The sequence below is a fragment of the Neoarius graeffei genome, chromosome 23 (assembly GCF_027579695.1).
Source record: "Neoarius graeffei isolate fNeoGra1 chromosome 23, fNeoGra1.pri, whole genome shotgun sequence".
NCBI lineage: Eukaryota > Metazoa > Chordata > Actinopteri > Siluriformes > Ariidae > Neoarius > Neoarius graeffei.
In genome coordinates, this window is record NC_083591.1 from 32,066,947 (window position 1) to 32,088,732 (window position 21,786).

The 21,786-nt window shown below is 40.6% G+C and overlaps 1 protein-coding gene across 1 annotated transcript in view; it reads left to right on the forward strand.

The window, feature by feature from the left end:
• Window positions 1-21,786, forward strand: part of per2 (period circadian clock 2) — a 120,991-nt gene that overhangs the window by 46,643 nt on the left and 52,562 nt on the right. The window contains exons 3-7 of the mRNA XM_060906088.1: window positions 8,351-8,437; window positions 9,823-9,980; window positions 11,078-11,199; window positions 12,254-12,455; window positions 16,922-16,973. Of these exons, the coding sequence (XP_060762071.1) occupies window positions 8,351-8,437; window positions 9,823-9,980; window positions 11,078-11,199; window positions 12,254-12,455; window positions 16,922-16,973 (621 nt within the window). The remainder of the gene's footprint in view (window positions 1-8,350; window positions 8,438-9,822; window positions 9,981-11,077; window positions 11,200-12,253; window positions 12,456-16,921; window positions 16,974-21,786) is intronic.

A 21,786-nucleotide genomic window follows, 5' to 3' on the forward strand; every position in this document is an offset into this window, starting at 1 on the left:
TTCCACAAAGTTGACAGTTTACCATTATCTTTCCAGGTTTTAATAATGCTTTGGACAGTTCTTAACACAATTCCAGTAATTTCAGCAATCTCCTTAGTTACACATAGGATGACAGTGTTCCAGTTTCTGTCCAACTAGTTTACATACCATTGAATATGAAAGGGCGGGGTTGCCCAGGGTGCCACACAAGCTAGAACCGCCACTGATAACAGGCACAAATTAGGGAATTCTGTTTGCATAACCATGGATTAAGTCTAACTGTTTTATGTTTAGCTCATCTGCTTGAGTATGCTATTTGTGAACATGATTTCTATTCCAAGCTCCTTTGGGAGCTATTTATAGAGTCTCCATGCAATCTTTGTAGAGCTTTAATGTCAACTGCACCAGGACAGGTGCTCTATTTAGTACTTACAGCCCTAAGCTCATAAGACAAAGCAGTGGCCTGGATACATTTATACATTCTTTAATCTCTATTGATTTATCCTTGAGAATCCTAAATGTCACTTGCACCTGGATAGTTAATCTTAGTTCTTACTACGCGAAGGTGATAGCAAGCTGTCAAGGTGAGAACGGAACAAGCCAGCACCATGTGTATGTATGTATGTGCGTGCGTGTTGGAAACCCATTCCCTTCCAAAGGTATTGGAACACAAATGCCAATTATTTTGTTTTTACTATACACTGAAGACATTTGGGTCTGAGATTAAAAAATGAATATGAGACACTAAATCAGAATTTCAGCTTTCATTTTCTGTTTCTTACCTCTAGATATGTTAAACAACATGGCACCTTTTATTGAAACCCACCCATTTTTTAACTGATCAGATATATTGGAACCTGTGACTGACAGGTGTTCCTTGTTGCCCAGGTATGCCCTGTAAGATTGATTGTTTAAACAGCTAGTAGCTCTGAATGTCTACTCTTGGTTTGAGCCCTGGGTTTCACCACGACATTTGTTGCAAAGACTGTTGCAGGTGCAATTAGTAATTAAGTGATCAATCTCATTAATTAATCTCTTTAATTTTGATGCTTAATAATAAATTACCAAACGGCTAAATTATGGTATATTCCAAATTATTATGATCACTTACCGTATTACACAACTCATATGCACCTTGGAATTCTTTGAGGTTGGGTACTTCAAAAATATCGGAACAACAAATAACACACAGTTTCAATAATTACTTGAATTTATTATAACAAAGATAAAATGAATGATGGCAGTTGAAATATATACAAATATGATATATACTTGATGAGCGTGTGTGTGCGTGTGTGTTTTATCTGAGGTATGTGTGTCACCACGTGGAAAAGAATTAGCTCTGAGTTGCTAGCTAAGATGTGTTTGTGTGTGGGTGTGTGTGTGTGTGTGTGTCCACGTGGTGTAGGCCCTGTGGCCTAAGCAAAAGGTTAGCCTAGCTTGCTAACGAGACAAAAGAATGCTAGCTAAGGTGTGTTTGTGAGTGAGTGTGAGTCCACGTGGCCTGAACAAAGAGTTAGCATGGATTGCTAGCTAAGGTGTGTTTGTGTATGTCCATGTGGCCTGACAAGAGGTGTGTGGCCTGAACAAAAAGTTAGCATGGATTGCTAGCTAAGGTGTGTTTGTGTGTGGCCTGTGGCCTAAGCAAAAAGGTTAGCCTAGCTTGCTAATGAGACAAAGGAATTAGCCGTGTGTTTAGCTAAGGTGTGTTGTGAGGCCTGTGGCCACGTGTTTCTAGTAACAAAGGACTAGCCGGTAGCTAACCCACTAGCTCATAACACTACTAAATCCACTGAAATCTTGATGAGGTCAAAATGTGTAATAAGGAAATTGAGGATGTTAGTAAGGAATAGAGAAGCATGCACAGCCTATCTATTAAACAAATGAGAGATTAACAAAATAGAACAATCATCCATTCGACACGCTGCGTGTCTACAGTGTAAACAATTAAACCGTTCCTGAGTTTAAATTCACACTACTTCAATAAAGCTAATTCCTAAGACTAGTCTTTATGCCCTAAATTTGCCAGTCTTACTTCAGTATCTCGCCTCTACGCGAGATTATGAGATGTTCCGAGACTTTTGGAGTTTCACCTTGGTGGAGCACGTGAGTCGCTTCCGTGGAAAGCAGAGGATTTCTTGGTCCGACGCGTGGTCGCTCGTGATGAAAATAAATTCTCTGATCAGACAATGTGCACAGCTTTTTAATTAGAAGGATCCGGTCGCTTCTAAGCTTTAAATGAACTGTTCCGGGCTGCAGTTCGTAACGTTACTATAATAGACAAACAAACCGGCTGTAGCTCAACCGAGAGAGAGATAGCACGATTTAAGTGGTTCTACCGTGGCCAAGGGTAAACAAAAACCGTGTTGAATCGTATTCTCGGGAGAAAGATGTCTTTTCTTGGGTTTTCTGGTGCGGGGTATCTCTTTGTGTCCAGATGGCTTGACATCCAAGACGAGAGAGAGAGTGAGCTAGGAGTTTCCGGGTTACTTATGCCTTCAGGGAGGATGTAACATTGTTGATCCCGCCTAGGCGTGACGTAGGTCAACGCGGAAGTTGGCTGATGGGAAATGTAGTTTCTTAAAGGGACTGTGTTGTACCTACACTGTGATAAATGGGTTCAAGCCGGCTGTCCGTCCGGTCACATTTTCGTTTCCGGGCCATATCTTTAAAACTACTGAAGATATCTTCATGAAACTTTGTATACATATCAAACAACGTGTGAACTGGTGCCTTTTGCTATTTTGGATTTTTGAAAAAAAAGTATTTTTCAAATTTTTACATAAAAAATAGATTTTGACTTAGTTTCTAAGAGCAATGTCCATTTCCAGAGCATATATCCAAAACTATTCATGGTACGGGCTTGAAACTTGATATACATGTTAACAAGGTGATGTAGATGTGCCTTTTCACACTAAGGAATTTGAGAAATTTAAATTTTTCATGTTTCCATGGAAACAGTTTCAGACTTAGTCTCTCAGGTTAGTCTTAGGGGTAGGTTTTGTTTCCGGAGCAGAACTTGAAAATTATGAGTGGTATGGTCTTGAAACTTGGTATATGTATTGATTAAGTAATGTAAAGTAAAACCTTTTGATACTAAGAAATCTGAGAAATTTTAATTTTTACCTCATCTGGACCAAAGGTCTGGTGGGTTTCTACCATGGGCTACTGAGGTCAGTGTAAAGAGGTAGGGTTGGTTTCCTGCAGCAGAACTTGAAAAATGTGACAAATAATATCTTGAAACTTGGTATATAGTTGGTATATAGGGCGGGGGATATAGATGACTCTGTCTTCTTGTTTAAAAGGATAAACCAACATGAAGACCAGAGGACTGTCTGTGGGAGAAAAGAATGAGGAAAAAAAGAGAGAAAATCGAACAGCGCCATTGCACAAGTGTTGGGCATAGCCAATACAACAATTTGGCATGTCCTGAAAAAGAAAGAAACCACTGGTGTACAAACAACCAGACATTGAACAGGTCAGCCCAGGAAAAGAACAGTAGGTGATGACAAACACTGCTGTGAAGAAAATCCAAAAAGCAGCAGTCAGTGACATTAGCAACAACCTCCACAGGGCAGGGGTGAAGTTATCACAATCCACTGTTCAAAGAAGACTTTGAGAGTAGAAATATAGAGACCATACCACAAGTTGCAAATAACTCAATAGCAGTAAGAATCGGAAGGCCAGATTGGCATTTACAAAGACATACAGAGATGAACCACAAAAATTATGGAACCTTTACCAAAGTGATGGAAATGCCAAAGTGTGGAGAAAGAAAGGATCTGCTCATGGGCCTGCATGGCTGCTTCTGGAACAAACTCAGTAATCTTTCTTGATGATGCAACTCATGAGAGCAGCAGAATAAATTCAGAAGTCTGCAGAAATATTCTGTCTGCCATTTTACAGACAAGTGTATCCAATCTAATTGGAAAGAAGTTCATTATGCAGGAAAACAATGACACAAAACACATAGCCAGCATGACAAAGGACTTCATCGGGGGAAAAAGTGGAAAATTTTAGACTAACTAAATCAATCACCAGACCTTAACCCAATTAAACATACATTTCACCTCCTCATGAGGAGATGAAAGTGTGAAGGCACCCCCCCCCCCCCCCCCCCCAAAAAAAAAAAAAAACCCTGAAAGACACTGCTATACAAGCCTGGAAAAGCATCACAAAAGAAGAACGCAACAGTTTGGTGATGGGTTGACAGCTGGACTCCATCCATCCATTATCTGTAGCTCCTTATCCTGTTCTACAGGGTCACAGGCAAGCTGGAGCCTGTTCCAACTGACTATGGGTGACCGGCAGAGTACACCCTGGACAAGTTGCCAGGTTATCGCAGGGCTGACACACAGAGACAAACAACCATTCACACTTGCGGTCAATTTAGAGCCACCAGTTAGCCTAACCTGCATGTCTTTGGACTGTGGGGGAAACTGGAGCACCCAGAGGAAACCCATGCAGACACAGGAAGAACATGCAAACTCCACACAGAAAGGCCCTCGCCAGCCGCTGGGCTCAAACCCAGGACCTTCTTATTATTATTATTCTTATTATTATTCTTATTATGGGACTGTTTCTGAAGAAGGCGGGAGATTCTCGCCGAAACTGTTAACAAGGTAACAAACTTAAAAAATATACTTGTCTAAGAAACGAACTTAAAATACCAGGACCTTCTTGCTATGAGGCGACAGTGCTAACCACTACACCACCGTGCCACCCCGACAGCTGGACTCAGTTACTTTTAAATTACTTTTATCTGTTCCTGTACTTTTGTTAACCTAAAAATTTGGTGGTCTGACAAACGTATAACGTTCTAAGTTGTTTACCACATCTAGATGTAAATATCAAGAAATTAAAGCTGAAATTCTGATCTGCCATCTCATATTCATCTTTTGATCTCAAACCCAGATGTCTTCAATGTATACGAGAAGCAGAAGAATTGCCCTTGCTGTTCTAATACTTTCAGAGTAGAATGTATATAAATGAATCAGGTCACACTGTATGAACTCAGTTATGTATATCTGGTATGTATAATTTACATAGTTAATAGTTTTCTGAATTATATAATAGATGATGGGGAAAAAGGCGGTACGGTGGTGTAGTGGTTAGCGCTGTCGCCTCACAGCAAGAAGGTCCGGGTTCGAGCCCCGTGGCCGGCGAGGGCCTTTCTGTGCGGAGTTTGCATGTTCTCCCCGTGTCCGCGTGGGTTTCCTCTGGGTGCTCCGGTTTCCCCCACAGTCCAAAGACATGCAGGTTAGGTTAACTGGTGACTCTAAATTGACCGTAGGTGTGAATGTGAGTGTGAATGGTTGTCTGTGTTTGTGTCAGCCCTGTGATGACCTGGCGACTTGTCCAGGGTGTACCCTGCCTTTCGCCCATAGTCAGCTGGGATAGGCTCCAGCTTGCTTGCGACCCTGTAGAACAGGATAAAGTGGCTACAGATAATGAGATGATGGGGAAAAGAACATGTACATGATTTTGTGATTAAGGAGGAGTTCTAGACTTTTATGAGCAAACAGAACAGCTCGCAGGATTCAGGCTTTATGTCTTTAGGGGTCCTTAAAAAAAAGAACGCATGAAGCCACAGTGTCAACCTTAAGCTGAGGCAATAGGGAAGAAATGCAGGGCTTGCCAAGGGTGATAATTGAATGCTTGAGACGTGCACAAAATGGAAAAGTCAGCATGGCCTCCATCTCTTCTCTGAAGTGGGTAGTTTATTTGTCACCATCCAATTATTGTAGCACTGAAAAGTAGAACAAGAAATTGGTCTCCACAGCAGTCAGCATGGCATAATGAACATACACCACCCACTTAATAACATTCTCATTTGTCTTACTGGATATGAATTGCTGATCTGAGCAATTTTGCTGGAGCAGGAAACCATCATTTCTGTCTCTCTATTTGATACAGCTCTGTCATTTCAACAACAGATCCATTACTGCGAAACCACCCAGATAGGGGGCATTTACTGACTTAAAGTCCTTTTGGCAGCCTGGAGTAATAAGACAGGTGCATCAGTTGGGCACAGTAAATTGAAATAAAGCAGCTAGAGATAAGAATACTGAGAAAATCTTCCATCCATCCATCCATCCATTATCTGTAGTCACTTATCCTGTACAGGGTTGCAGGCAAGCTGGAGCCTATCCCAGCTGACTATGGGCGAGAGGCGGGGTACACCCTGGACAAGTCGCCAGGTTATCGCAGGGCTGACACAGAGACAAACAACCATTCACACTCACACGCTACGTTCACACTGCAAGGCTTAATGCTCAATTCCGATTTTTTTGTGAAATCCGATTTTTTTGTGAGGTCGTTCACATTAACAAATATATGCGACTTGTATGTGATCCTCAGTATGAACGAAAAGCGACCTAAAAGTGTTCCGCATGCGCATTGCAGGATACGACGACGTCACACGCAGTGAGCATGGCCAGTGTTTACGGAAGTAAAACCGCCCGGTTGCGGTATGACCCATCCAATCTAGCTTGAATAGCTGCATCCCCCCAAATGGAAATCAGCTCCCTAACCTCTGCGTCCTTCCATTGAGAAGATTCAGAACCTTCACAGCCCGAAGCGTCCCTCGCATTGATGTCATGCGCAGGGGCGCAGATACGTTTTTTGAACTGGGGGGGACAAAGCTGCCAGCAAACCAACCCCAACCCCGATATGCCTGTCAAACTTGTTGTTAGTAATCATAGCAACCAAGCTTGAGCTCGCAACCTGTGCAGTCTGCGCAGCTCAACCAACCGAATATCAGTCTTTGTTTTGTTTTATGTGAGTTGTTGCAACTATGTATACACTGCTGTGCACCTCAATAAACCGAATGGTAATTAGTCTTTTGATTTTTCCGTGAGGTTTGCCTTATGCAAAGAAAGACAGCATAGACGTTTTTTCCTCCCTATAAGTGGGGGGGACCGAACGAGGTGAATTTAAATCTGGGTGGGACGAGTCCCACCCTCTATCTGCGCCCGTGATTATGCGCCATGTTGTTGTAACTTTTTTGAGAGACCCGCCGCCTACTTCAGCGCAGAATAGTGACGTTTGTGGCTTGTTGATGACGTGTAAGTCGGATGAATGCGACCTGGCGGTTCAGACTGAAGTCGCATATGAAAAGAGCGGATAGGAATCGGAATTAGGACCACATATCCAAACGGCCTGGGTCGGATTTGAAAAAATCGGATCTGTGTCGTTCATATTGTCAATAAAAGATCGGATACAGGTCACATATGGGCGAAAAGATCGGATTTGAGTCACTTCAGCCTGCAGTGTGAACGTAGCCACATTCACACCTACGGTCAATTTAGAGCCACCAATTAACCTAATCTGCATGTCTTTGAACTGTGGAGGAAACCGGAGCACCCGGAGGAAACCCACGCAGACACGGGGAGAACATGCAAACTCCACACAGAAAGGCCCCTGTAAGCCACTGGGCTCAAACCCAGAACCTTCTTGCTGTGAGGTGGCAGTGCTAACCACTACAGCACCGTGCCACCCCCCCATTAGTGATTAGCTCATGGCTAATGGTTACCTTTTACATTTTTTAAACCATTTTTGACTAACACCTTTGACTCTGGACAGATGCTGTCTGTTTGTTAAGAATAAATGTATACTTCTTCTTCCAGTCGTCTTTGAGCATTGTTTTTCATTCTCAGCTTCTGCTTAACAGCCTGTCTTGTAACCTCTATAATCATACCCGAGAGGGTAAATGAAATGGAAAAATCCTTGGACGTCTCTGAAAACACTTTCATTCCTTGATGAGATGCCTGAAGAAAAGAAAAGAGTTAAATAATTTACTGAAATGCGTGTGATTGCCTGCAATATACTGCAAAAGAGCATCTGCTACAGAAGCCAAAAGGGTTCAGGTATAAAACCCTTGAGTTGTTGAATTTTTTCATATGTCTGATACTCTGGTAGAGTATACTTTTTTCGAGTTTTCGGTTCAATTGGCTGAAATATTTTGTTGTGTCTGCATCAGACTGTGGTCTGCCAGTCGACGACCCCTGATTTATGGAACAGCAACACCCCCAAATGTTCTTTCAGCTCTTTTGGTGCTCCTCATGGTGCTGCACGTTTCTGCAGCCTTTATGGGGATGAATGTCAAGGGTACCACACGTTTTTAAGATCAAAGAAAAACAACAACTGCCCAGCTGTTGAAGAGCTACTGTAAAGTGTTTATATAAAAGCATTTGCATTTATAGCTAATGAACTGCAGCCATGACAGATATTTTTCCAACCCTGAGTTGTCATTTAAAAGGGTTAGTAATGGATATTTCTAGCCGTTCTAGCTGTTCTGCAGATGTGTGAGCAGTTCTGATTAATAATTGTTTTCATTGCTAAAATTTTGTGTCTTTTATTTTACTTGCAGCTCCAGCTCCCACAGTCCGTCACCTCCCAGCAGCTCCAACGCCTTCAGTCTGCTGAGTTCTGACAACCCTTCCACTAGTGGATGCAGGTTTGTTAACACACGCAACTCTTGTGTTTAATTGCAGTACCCAGGGCTCGAAATTAACTTTTTTTCTTTGTGTCCCCCAGTGGTCCCGAATTCTGTGTTGTATTGTCCCAAATGGAAGCAATAGTGTCCCCATTTTTTTCCTCTCTGAAATAACCAGTGGTTAATATTATCATATGAAGTTACTATTATATTTATAACTATGCGATTTTGAACCCTTTATCATTTTTACAATAAGTCACAAGACACAAGCGACACATGTCCTATACATCATCTACTTCAAAATTAGTTATTGCATTTTCAGTTTATTAAACTTTGGCGATCTCACTGTATGAATAGATACCCGTTTATTTAAAGGGCCAACTAGCTCATTCAGAAAATGTTTCAACTCCCTACATCTGCAGTACACTTTAGCTGAAAATAAGACCCCTTTTATGTTCATTTCATCTACTTATACCTTGAATATCTGTTGGCACTTATAAGGCCAACTTATAATTTTCACCATTACCGTTATCCATTTTTATGAACTTTCCGTTATCCATTACTGTTATCCATTTTTATGAACTTTCCGTTATCCATTTTATGAACTTTCGCTGCCGAAACGTGGGTGCAAATGTTAGCAACATCAACATAGTGCCAGGGCCTAGCCTAGTTGTGCTGCTGACTGACTAAACTTTCTGAACAAGAAAGACACCAAGAAAACTCACTTATTCTGTTGAACGGTATCTTCCGTCAATATCATCCACATCATTCCTGTTGTATTTTATAACGTGTCTAACAGTGTTCATTAAGTTCATTCAGTTGCTAGCGTTGCCTGCAGACCAGGCGAGGATACTTTGGATCCTGAAGGTCCCGGAGACGTTATGTCTGGGCTTTCAGTTTCTTCCCCGCGGTCGGTCCGCTTCAACCACTTAAGCATTTTTCTTCTGGCAAGAGTCGGCGCAGCATGTGCGGTAGAAATTCCATTCCAAGTCCATATAATGCGGACTCCGGCCGAAGATTCTAGAACAGAATGCGCTGCTCTGTAGCCTACGGATGCAGGTGCATCGAAAGTGTAGCTACTATGTATTTTTCGCTGTTAACGTTTTAAAATTAAAATTGACAAATTAGGTGAATGTCTACGTATGTGTTACGGCTTTGTAAATAATATTAATGTACAACTTTTTTTCTAGATCTATTTTTTTCCATTGTCCCGGGATTGTCCCAGATATGATAATTTTGTGTCCCGATGACATTTTTTATGGTCCCCGGGACGTCGGGACACCGTTAGTTTCAAGCGCTGGCAGTACCTACCAGCACTTGCAGTCTTAAAACATTTGCCTGTTGGTGGCAAACGCTCCTCCCATCATGTGATGCAATGTGTATGTGTGTGTTCTGTATGTTTGCAGTAGTGAAGAGTCTGCCAAGGCAAAAACACAGAAGGAGCTGATAAAAACCCTCAAAGAGCTGAAGCTTCATTTGCCAGCTGATAAAAGGAACAAGGGCAGCAAGTCCACCACTCTGAACACGTTGAAGTATGCTCTTCGCTGTGTCAGACAGGTTGAAGGTGAGCAGAACTCTTCTGTTGTGATCTCAGGATATGCAGAGTGAATAATCTGATTGTGGTGTAGCGGTTAGCCTCACAGTAAGAAGGTTCTGGGTTTGAGCCCAAGGGCCTTTCTGTGTGGAGTTTGCATGTTCTCCCCATGTCTGTGGGTTTCCTCTGGGTGCTCCGGTTTCCCCCACAGTCCAAAGACATGCAGGTTAGGCTAATCGGTGGCTCTAAATTGACCTTGAGTGTGAATTGTTGTTTGTCTCTATGTGTCAGCCCTGCGATGACCTGGTGTCTTGTCCAGGGTGTACCCTGCCTCTCACCCATAGTCAGCTGAGATAGGCTTGCCCACGACCCTATACAGGATAAGCGGTTACAGATCATGGATGGATGGATAATCTGATTATTTTAGACATTTTTGTGAGATTATATTCCTCCTCATCTTGGGCTTTTGCAATTTTACCTGGTTATCATTTTGTGACAATTAGTTTAGAGACTGTTATACAGTAATTGAAGTTCCCTTCTAGTCTCATTTGTGCTGGTGACTTGGGTCATCAATATTTACATGAGGAAAGTTATGCATATTCAGAGATGAGTTATACAGCTGCTTAAGTTGGTTTCTGGCTCCCCATTCAGGCATGCAAATCAACTACATGTACTTCAGAAGTTGGCAGATTTCTTTTGATTAGAAGTGTCTGTGAGACTGAGTTTTTCAATAGCATCAAGCCTTAAAACACAAGCACTTACCTTTAAGCCTAAAAATAATCAGGGGTAGAAAATGAAGGAAGCCATGGCCTAATGGTTAGAGCAGCAGCTTTGGGACCAAAAGGTTGCTGGTTTGATTCCCTGGACCAGCAGGACTGGCTGAAGTGCCCTTGGGCGAGGCACCTAACCCCCGATTGCTCCGGCGAGAGTGGTGGCGTACCTTGTCTGATTAGTCAAAGAAAAGCCGATGATGTGATCATGCCCGACCGAAACGAAAAAGCAAATGTGGAATGAAGAAAAAAAATTGAGCTTTTTACCTCGGTCATATAGTATGTGTTAAGATTTTTTCAAGTAGTTAAATAAAACACTGTTACAATTTTGATTACCACTGTGACGTTTTATTTCAGCTAATGAGGAGTACTACCAGTTGCTTATGACCAATGACAGCCAGCCATCTGGTCTGGATGTATCCTCATATACAATAGAAGAGCTTGATAGCATCACATCAGAATACACGCTGAAAAATGCGGTAAGTTTTACGTTTACCTTTTTAAAATATATTTAAACTGTACATTGTGAGATATTTGAATTGTATCAAGTCATGCATCAATCTCAGTAACACTTCAATCACTGTTAGGGTTAATAAAGCTTATTTTCATACAGAATATATGGTGGTGTAGTGGTTAGCACGGTCGCCTCACAGCAAGAAGGTTCTGGGTTCGAACACAGCAGCCGGCGAGGGCCTTTCTGTGTGGAGTTTGCATGTTCTCCCCGTGTCTGCGTGGGTTTCCTCTGGGTGCTCCGGTTTCCCCCACAGTCTAAAGACATGCGGTTAGGTTAATGGGCTGGCCTTGGGCGGAGGTGCCCTTGAGCGAGGCACCTAACTCCTAACTGCTCCCCGGGTGCTGTTAGCATGGCTGCCCACTGCTCTGGGTATGTGTGTGTTCACTGCTTCAGATGGGTTAAATGCAGGGAGGAAATTTCACAAGTGTGTGATGAATAAAGTTGTGCTTTTTTTTATTTTTGGGCCTTTTAGTTTCATACAGCACAGGCTCTGTGCTGTTTAGATATTGTACTGTAGAAAATGAAACAGTGACTATGACGTTTATCACCCCAAATAAACTGTGTGGGATCCGGTGCTAGGGCCACACATGATTAGTCATCAGACAGCTCAGTTGTTTTGTGTAGCAGATTGTTAGTTTATGCACAAGGGAGCCTATAATAGAACTAGACTTAAATTTAGAAGCTATACTCCAGATTTCTTTTGTTTTCCTAGATCTTTGGGGGGTGGGGTGGGTGTGTGTGTGTGTGTCAGTCTTTTGCTATTGGTTAAAAAAAGACCAAAAAACACTGATAATGTTAAATCGTGTGGTCCTGATGCAGGAAAATAGAAACAGCTCACTCAGAGACACTGCTATAACAGTTTATTCACTTCTCTGCTTCTAGAGGCACTCATTAGGCTTGTTTTGTTCAGTGACCTTTTTAACTCTATTAGAGTGTAATTACAGCGTAATTGATTGATCATGTTGATTTTCAAGTGGTTAAATGTGCTGACTAATAATGGCACCTAACACTGTGTGTAGGACATCTTTGCAGTGGCAGTATCTCTGATCACGGGCAAGATTGTGTACATCTCCGATCAGGCGGCATCCATTCTCAACTGTAAGCAGAACGTGTTCAAGAATGCCAAGTTTGTGGAGTTTTTAACACCCCAGGACGTCAGCGTGTTCTACAGCTTCACCACACCGTATAGGCTGCCATCTTGGAGCATGTGTACAGGAGCTGGTACGACATGCATGCCTTATCCACAGTGTACAATTCTGCTGCCTGGTTTGCCAACAACGTGCTCACGAAGCACATTCGCCCACATGAATGCTGATGAATTCATTGAGATTTCCAGACTGAGTGTGTCATTCTCTCCTGAGGTCAGTTAACACAAACGCTTCCTGTGCCATGGAGTCATTTTTAGAACGCAGGGAGGCGGAGAGCCAAGCATTAAAAAGCTCAGGTCTGGAACAGGAAATCTGTGTTGATCTAGAATAGCAGTTGTGTGTGCAGTTTGAGTCAGTTACTGAAAATAGGAATGTAGGGGGTTTGGGGTTTTTTTTTTTTGGCAGAGATTATCACTGTGTTCCAGTTAATTTTGAAGAGTCTTAAATAATTATTTGCAATTTATTTTAACAAATGGAGGCCATAAGGGGAAAAGATTATGGCTGATGTGTCCCTTAAAATGAGTTTTTCCACTTCAGTTGATTCTAATATCTAGGGATGTCCCGATCAGGTTTTTTTGCCCTCCGATCCGATACCGATCATTTAATTTTGAGTATCTGCCGATACCGAGTCCCGATCCAATACTTCTTATAATCCATAAAAAATAAAGACGAGGAAAGAAATGGATCCAGGATGTTCCTCATTTTTTTATTTGACACCTTATTTTAACATCCAACAACTCCGTTAGCAAACAGAGCACTTACGTGAGGCAGTTTGAACAATAAATAACAAATTTAAAAAAATAACCTTAAAATACCTGGCAGGAACGTAAACAAAAAAAAAAAATAAAGTGCCACATTGCCGGTAATTTGCTTTTAAGAACGCATCTCACAGTGGTGTACAGTAATTTCAATTAAGGAAATGAACGTTTTTCTTGATGAAAACAAGCATTTCTACCCTTTCAGGTTTGAGCCCGTTTCTTTTGTCATCCAACGAAAAAAAAATGATCTCATGCTTTGCTTTCCGCTTCGAACTGCTTCCGTGTTCAACTTTGCCGGCAACAGGCAGCCAATAACCAATAGCGTCTCCGCTACAAAGTGATGTCATGCCGCACGCGTTGATGTTGCTGTGTTGAGACAAGAGGTCTGGTCTCACTCTGTGCCAACGCATAGCTATTGATGTGTTAAAAATGAGAATATATTATATAGATATATATCCGATCCCTGATCGGGAGGCAATGCCCGATTCCGATCGAGTCTGAAACCATGTGATCGGGCCCGATTTCCGATCACGTGATCGGATCGGGACATCCCTACTAATATCCAATCTCTTGGGGGGGGGTCTGCTACTTCAATGCAACTTGTGATTATTTTAATCATTATTGCAGCATTGGAGGTATTGTAACAAAATTCACTTTAAGATTTATTAGAACTATGAAGCCAAAAGAGCGTTATCATTATACGGTCATGAAGGAACAAATAACTACCATGACTAAAACCTTGGAAACCCGGTTCCTGCATGTTTTCAGTTCACACAGTGGAGCGTGCTATTATTTACCAATGATTCCCTGAAGGTGAAGTGAATATCAGCGAATAATAACCGAGACAAAGTCGATGTTATTATTCACCGATATTCGCTGTGCCTGAGGCGGATAATTGTTTTAGTATAAATGCACCAGTGATTTATGAAAAACATTTTTAAATAATCTTCAAAATATAATTTATTTCAAACGTCAAAAGCAGCATGCGAATGTAATAACAGCGCGGCGCAGACTTGTGTCACTTATCTATGTCGAGTCACATAAAATACTGTAGTAATGAGAGCGGGTGGGCGGAGCACAGAAGGGCGGCAGGCCAGAACTGAGTTCCCAAAAACTCTTTATTTTGCACTTTTCAGTGTAATATTCACTCTCCCAGCCACACACGCACGCACACACACACAAGTCGTCTGGTTGGGGAGAGAGCTCTCTTCCTCTACTCTCTCTCTCCTTATATAGGGCGCGGTCACTGGGGAAGACGCACAAACACAGATTAACAGACATCAGGTGCAGTGATTCTGCCACTTACCTTCCCTGACTCCGCCCTCCGGTCACAGACCGACGCTTGACCACGCCCCCGCTGCCACAAATACTTTGTTTTGAAAGAGATAAAATAAATCACAATTCCACCTTACCTTTGAATAGTTTTAGACCAAACTTCGTAGCATTTTTAGTGCTTTTAGGAACAGCATTTTCTTTCATAATTTGTAATTCTTCCTCACTTACGGTGCCGAAGCAATTGGCCGCCATTTTGCTGAGTAGCTCAAGGTGATTATCGAGAAATAATCCGAATTTCTGGACCAATCAGCATGAGCGATTTCCTATAATCACCTTCATATTTATACTAATAGAAAATAATCAGTGACTGACTGGTGTGACGCCATTACCACCCCAAAGTTTCTGAAAGCAGCATGTCCCAAAGCGTTTTGTTTATCTTATACTACAGGAATTTACCAGCAAATAATTTTTTTTTATTTATCAATAACAAGCAAATGCTTTTTTATCTGTTTATAAGTACATTTAAATAATATTGGCTGGCTTTGAGTGGTATATCAGATATATTCCATTCAGCCAGCATGATACTGAACGAGTCGAAGATGAGTAGTTGAATGGAATATATCTGACAGACCACGAAAAGAGCCAGCCAATATTATTATTATTATTATTATTATTATTATTATTATTATTATTATTATACATGCACATTCGATGGAACAATTATAGATTTTACAAAAAGTTAAGAACAGAGAGGTGGCTTATCAATATTGAATGCTGATTCTGATCGAATGTGATTCAGTGTTCTGTCAATCCAATGTACGAAGTTCTAACAGTAAAAATGGTACAAGTCCAAAACGCCTGAACAACAACCCAACTTATATGTAAGCAATATACAGGTTGCCAGTCCAAGTTCAAAGTTACTTTTGGTCGTAGTTCATTGTTACATTGCAGTTGTTCAAAACAAAAAGGCTTTGCTGAGTGAAGTCCATGAGTGAAGTCCTCTTGTAAAAGTCTCCATCACTTTTCCTCACCTCCAAGTAGAACTTTATATTTCTGCTGTTGCTCTCTCTTCCAGTTTTTCGATGTCCGTTGGTATGTTTTTCTCTTGTAGATATGCGTGAAGAATATCCAGTGAAGTTTTTGTAGCCTTCCGGGCGTCTTTCCCTTTAAATCATCTGCTTTGAATGAAACAAATCTCGCAGCCATTTTTATTTACAAATTGTCAGTCACTCGCGAGTGTGGAAGTTTTATGTCTCCGATGTGTCTCTTATCCAGTTTTCCATATATTTAATGCGGAAGATTAACTGCGTGAAGACTATCCAGTGAAGTTGTGGTAGCCTTTCGGGTGTTCAGTGCATCCTTCTCTTTAAATCTTCGGCTTTTAATGAAGAAAACCTTGCGGTCATGTTTGTGAACAAACTGTCAGTCACTTGCTAGCACGGACGTTTTACATCTCCCATCTCCGACGTGTCTCTTTTCCAGTTTTTTGATGTCCGTTGGTATGTTTTTTTCTCTTGTAAATATGTATGAAGAGTATATAATGAAGTTGTGGTCGCCTTTCAGGTGTTCAGCATGTCTTTAGTTTCAGTTTATATATTTAGTGCTTAAACCAAGCACTGAATTTGCCTCGTCTTCTCTCTCTCCCGGCCGACAAAGAAATGATTGTGCGCATGCGCAGCAGTAAATTTTTGTCATTGGATCTTTGCGTGTGACATCATGTTGTCTTGACAACGTGCAATATTATAACAATATTGCACACTCATTCTCCATTGGGGAGAGTGGCGTAATACATGGAGGATAAGCAATATGATAACAATATTGCATGCCACTAGAAGGGAATAGAATACATGTTTTTATTCCATGGAAAAAGTGTTCCGTATGTATAATAATTAATGCTATGGAACATCCAAGAAACAAGTTAATTCCTTTATATTGTAGCATTATAGCAGATACAAAAAGTCATTCCTTCACCAGCCTCACTTTTTTCCTCCCTCTTGATAAAAACAAAAAAAGGAGCTTGTCATGTTACTGAAAAACCAGAAAGCTCAAAAACGTTCTCTTACCGGAAAACACTCCTATGGCAGAAAACGTACTGAACGTAATAAAGCGATGAAACTCGAGATTAATTCCATAAATGTTAAATAATCCTTACATATTCTAAAAGAAGCTACACAATATCAACAAGTATACGTTTGTTCAATAACAACACCTTTTTTTAATCTGTTTATTATTAGCCTTTGATTATGTGGCGTGTACGTCATACAAGACCCTGTGAATGAGTTATTATAGAAGTGATGAAATAAGCACATTAATATAAACATGTGATTTGAATTACAGCTCTCATGACTGTGAGAGCCTTGCTGTTATCGAAAATGAATCAACACCTTCTGTTCAATAGGATTCAAGAATTCAGCAGTACTGTGGTTTAATGTGTTCTGAACAGGAGCAGTCACAATTACCTCTCTGTAGTAACAAACATTTCATGTTTTTTTGTTTCCCTGTCAAGAATCTTCACCTTCTGACTGCATGCAGGAAAAGTCATTCTTCTGCCGCATCAGGTGAGCATACATACAGTACCACTAAAAAGTTTGGACACACCTTCTAATTCATTGGGGGTTTTTTTATTAATTAAAACTACGGAAGCCGAGAGAGGCCCTTCATATAATCCTTTTTTTTATTCACCTTGTTATCCTGAGATAACGACATAATTAATTCAGGATCTCGAGGAAACAACACAACTAATTCGAGATCTCGAGAAAACAAAACCGTTATTTCGAGATCTCGAGAAAAGAAAACCGTTATTTCGAGATCTCGAGAAAACAGAACAATTATTCCATGATCTCGAGTAAACAGCTGAGAAATGGTTCATTCAGGTACACCAAGAGACTTGTGATATGCTGACTTTGGGGCTATTTCTCATTCTGTATAGACACAACTTTGGTCATTAGAATGTCTGGAATAATCGATCACCTAATAAGGCAATATTTTGATCAGGGGTTGACACAGGGAGAGATTGCATTAAGTATTTTAATAAGGGATAATTTCAAAATTAGTCCGCGGCACCTCCGCAGAAGACTGCTAGAAATCTCAGCTGTTTTCTCGAGATCATGAAATAATTGTTTTGTTTTTTCGAGATCACGGAATAATTGTCTTGTTTTCTCGAGATCTCGAATTAGTTGTGTTGTTTTCTCGAGATCCTGAATTAATTATGTCGTTATCTCGGAATAACGGTTTTGTTTTCTCAAGATCTCGAATTAGTTGTGTTGTTTTCTCGACATCCTGAATTAATTATGTCGTTATCTCGGAGTAACGGTTTTGTTTTCTCGACATCCTGAATTAATTATGTAGTTATCTCGGAATAACGGTTTTGTTTTCTCGAGATCTTGAATTAGTTGTGTTGTTTTCTCGAGATCCTGAATTAATTATGTCGTTATCTCGAAATAACGGTTTTGTTTTCTCGAGATCTCGAATTAGTTGTGTTGTTTTCTCGACATCCTGAATTAATTATGTCGTTATCTCAGGATAACAAGGTGAATAAAAAAAGATTATATGAAGGGCCTCTCGCGGCTTCCATATAAAACACACTTCATGTCTTAAAGTAATGATGGATGTCGTTTCTCTTTAGTTAGTTGAGCGGTTCTTGATATAATATGGATTACTACAGTTGTTGAATAGGGCTATTTACTGTATTTTTTATTATTTACTATTTACTGTTTGATCTCAAATGCATGGAGAAGGCAAGAAATTGCGCTAATTAACTTTTGACGAGGCACAGCTATTAATTGAAAAGCATTCCAGGTGACTACCTCATGAAGCTGGGTAAGATAATGACAATAGTGTGCAAAGCGTCATCAAGGTAAACGCTGGCTACTTTGAAGAATCTAAAGTGTGAAACATGTTTTGGTTTTTGATTTTTTTTTTACTTTTTTTGTTTATCACATAATTCAATATATGTTCCATATATGTTATTTTATAGTTTTGATGCCTTCAGTGTTGTTCTACAATATAGAAAATAGTCAAAATACAGAAAACCCTATGAATGAGTAGGTGTGTCCAAATTTTTGACTGGTCCTGTATATACTTATGTGTATGCATCTGGATGTCTGTGTGTCTCTGTATGTGCCTCATACACAAGCATATGTTTTACTTGATTCAACTGATGTGATCTTTCCGACACAGATTGATGTAATTCGTTAAGCAGGGTTTTTTTTTTTCTTTTTTTGGTAAATAAAAAACACATACCATTGCTGTACAGGGAAATTGTTACTTCACATTGTCGAGTAAAGAAAATATTATGTTCATTGTTCATGTACTCGAGGTTTAAAAAAAAAAAGGTTTTAAAATGCTGGCCTAATATAAATGAAAGTACATGAACTAGTGCTCCATGATCACTGAGATTCAACTGAACACGATAGGCAGGGATGCATTTAACATTTTCTCTTGCTGTCAGATCTCTTTTAACCATTTGTTTTGGTATTTCGCTACTAAACATGCCCCCTCACATTGTCCTTTACAAATACAAAATTACATTGTTGCCGCATATACGGTAGCTGATGATCAGCCTAATTTCTGCAGTTGTTTTGCTGTGGAGAGAATACACAGCAAAATTCTCAGAGTTAATTTCCCAGCAGGAGGCACGGTGGTGTAGTGGTTAACGCTGTCGCTTCACAGCAAGAAGGTCCGGGTTCGAGCCCCGTGGCCGGCAAGGGCCTTTCTGTGCGGAGTTTGCATGTTCTCCCCGTGTCCGCGTGGGTTTCCTCCGGGTGCTCCGGTTTCCCCCACAGTCCAAAGACATGCAGGTTAGGTTAACTGGTGACTCTAAATTGACCGTAGGTGTGAATGTGAGTGTGAATGGTTGTCTGTGTCTATGTGTCAGCCCTGTGATGACCTGGCGACTTGTCCAGGGTGTACCCCGCCTTTCGCCCGTAGTCAGCTGGGATAGGCTCCAGCTTGCCTGTGACCCTGTAGAACAGGATAAAGCGGCTAGAGATAATGAGATGAGATGAATTTCCCAGTGTTAAGCAAAAGTGTTCAAATATAGAATTGAAATGACACTGTAAAAAGTTGATTTAGCTGTGAAGGAGTCAATTGTGTATTTAGGAAGTGTTAAATTAACACTGCAGAGATTGGGACAAAGTAAACACCAGCATAGTGTTAAAATTGACTCTCTGAGTTGATTTAACCCCTTCAGTGCCCTTGGACGAGTCGCGTACGTCATGAAATCTTTTACCACTGTGCCTTATGACGTACGCTACTCGTCATAAATGCCTCCATTTATATACCTTACATGGCACATTACTTTTACTTCACAGTGGTACATTACCGCGAGTTGGCCTAGTGGTTAGCGTGTCCGCCTCTCGATCGTGAGTTCTATTCACGGTCGGGTCATACTAAAGACCATCATAAAAATGGTACCCAGTTACTTGGAATACATGGACCCTTGGTATACATTGTGTTTTCAAGTACTAGTAATTCATGTTTATGGACAGGTTCTCATCGACAAGACCCGTTGTCTTGGGGTTTTTTGGACGTTTTTGAAGTTGTTTTTGATTACTAAAGTTATTTTTACTCTACAGCAGTGTTTTTTCTCTACAAATATTAAAAATATAAAGTTCTGAACAAGTTAGAGAAAGATTATCAAAATATCCAAGTTTTGACCTAATTTTGTCCTATATGCCCAGCACATTACAATTAATTATGGGTGGCAGCCAAGGGGTTAACACCATAAAATTTGCCGTGTAGTGTAATTTAACCTCGGACATTGCGTACCATTTGGGTTTTACAGTCTTTGACACTGCGAACAAGTTCAGTCAAGTTCAACTGTGACTCTTTTTGTTTCCCTGCTGGCAAATGACATACTGCTGTATTTGATGTGGCAGTATTTGACCAACTTTGTACAGATAGGGAGGAGAAGCTGATTTTACCATTTCCTGCTTTCTGAGTTATCCAGCTCAGCGTTTTGTATCATGTCGAGAGAAAAGTACAGATTGTTGACATGCCATCAGTGTGAAACAGGGCACCCAGGTAGTACTGATATATTGATTAGCGTCATCCTACACATTTTTGTCTCAAATCAATATGCATGGCGGGTGGTGGATGGTTTTGCAACACGCTGATGTAAGCACAGCTTGATTACCTCGAATATCGTGCTGAGTCAAGAGCTTATTTGTATTATACGCCCATGTTTGCAGAGAGTAAAAGTGCAAAACTTGAATCATTAGCAGACACCCTGAAAGAAATTAAAGGCCGGATGTACATGTAAAGATTGGAAGTAAATGTGCACCCATCTATATGTGTGTGTCCTTGATATTATATCTAGGCATGTAACGATATATCGTGCAATGATAAATCGCAATACAAATTTATGATGATTCAATTCGATGAATTTTTAAAAATCGTTATTATTATCAGGCTGTGTAATCTCTTCATTTTTCGCAGCTGTAATTGCATTGTTTAGAATAGCGAGAATGCACATGCCTTCACCCGAGTTGGGAGTAACACAGCTCTAATGCCACCAAAACACAAAAAAAGCAGATCTAAAATGGGAACAAGCTGTTGTGTGATTGACTGTACAGATAGATTTAAGAAGAATTTAACAATAAATATTTTTACAGACAAAAGAAAAGAAAATGCAGGTAGTCTAAATGTTCATAAAAGTTTATTAAGAAAAGGCCTATTTGTTATTAACTTCTTCATTTTTAATCAAAGGAATATTTTAGTGAATATGTTTTTATATTTTACTCCAGCCTTTAAAAATGTGGGTAAATAATTCTGGTTGGTTGTTAAGAAAATGAAACAAAAGTTGTTGTTTTTTTTAATTAAACAAAATGAATATTTAAGTTGATAAAGAGTAGGAAAATAAATGTTGCATTTTTTTGGTAATAAAATTTTCTTCATTTCATTTTTTTTTAAGTATATCATGGGAAAATCAGGCGGCACGGTGGTGTAGTGGTTAGCGCTGTCGCCTCACAGCAAGAAGGTCCTGGGTTCGAGCCCCGTGGCCGGCGAGGGCCTTTCTGTGTGGAGTTTGCATGTTCTCCCCGTGTCCGCGTGGGTTTCCTCCGGGTGCTCCGGTTTCCCCCACAGTCCAAAGACATGCAGGTTAGGTTAACTGGTGACTCTAAATTGACCGTAGGTGTGAATGTGAGTGTGAATGGTTGTCTGTGTCTATGTGTCGGCCCTGTGATGACCTGGCGACTTGTCCAGGGTGTACCCCGCCTTTCGCCCGTAGTCAGCTGGGATAGGCTCCAGCTTGCCTGCGACCCTGTAGAAGGATAAAGCGGCTAGAGATAATGAGATGAGATGAGATGGGAAAATCAAATTGTGGACCCGATATCATGAATCGAATCGAATTGTAAACTGTGTGAATCG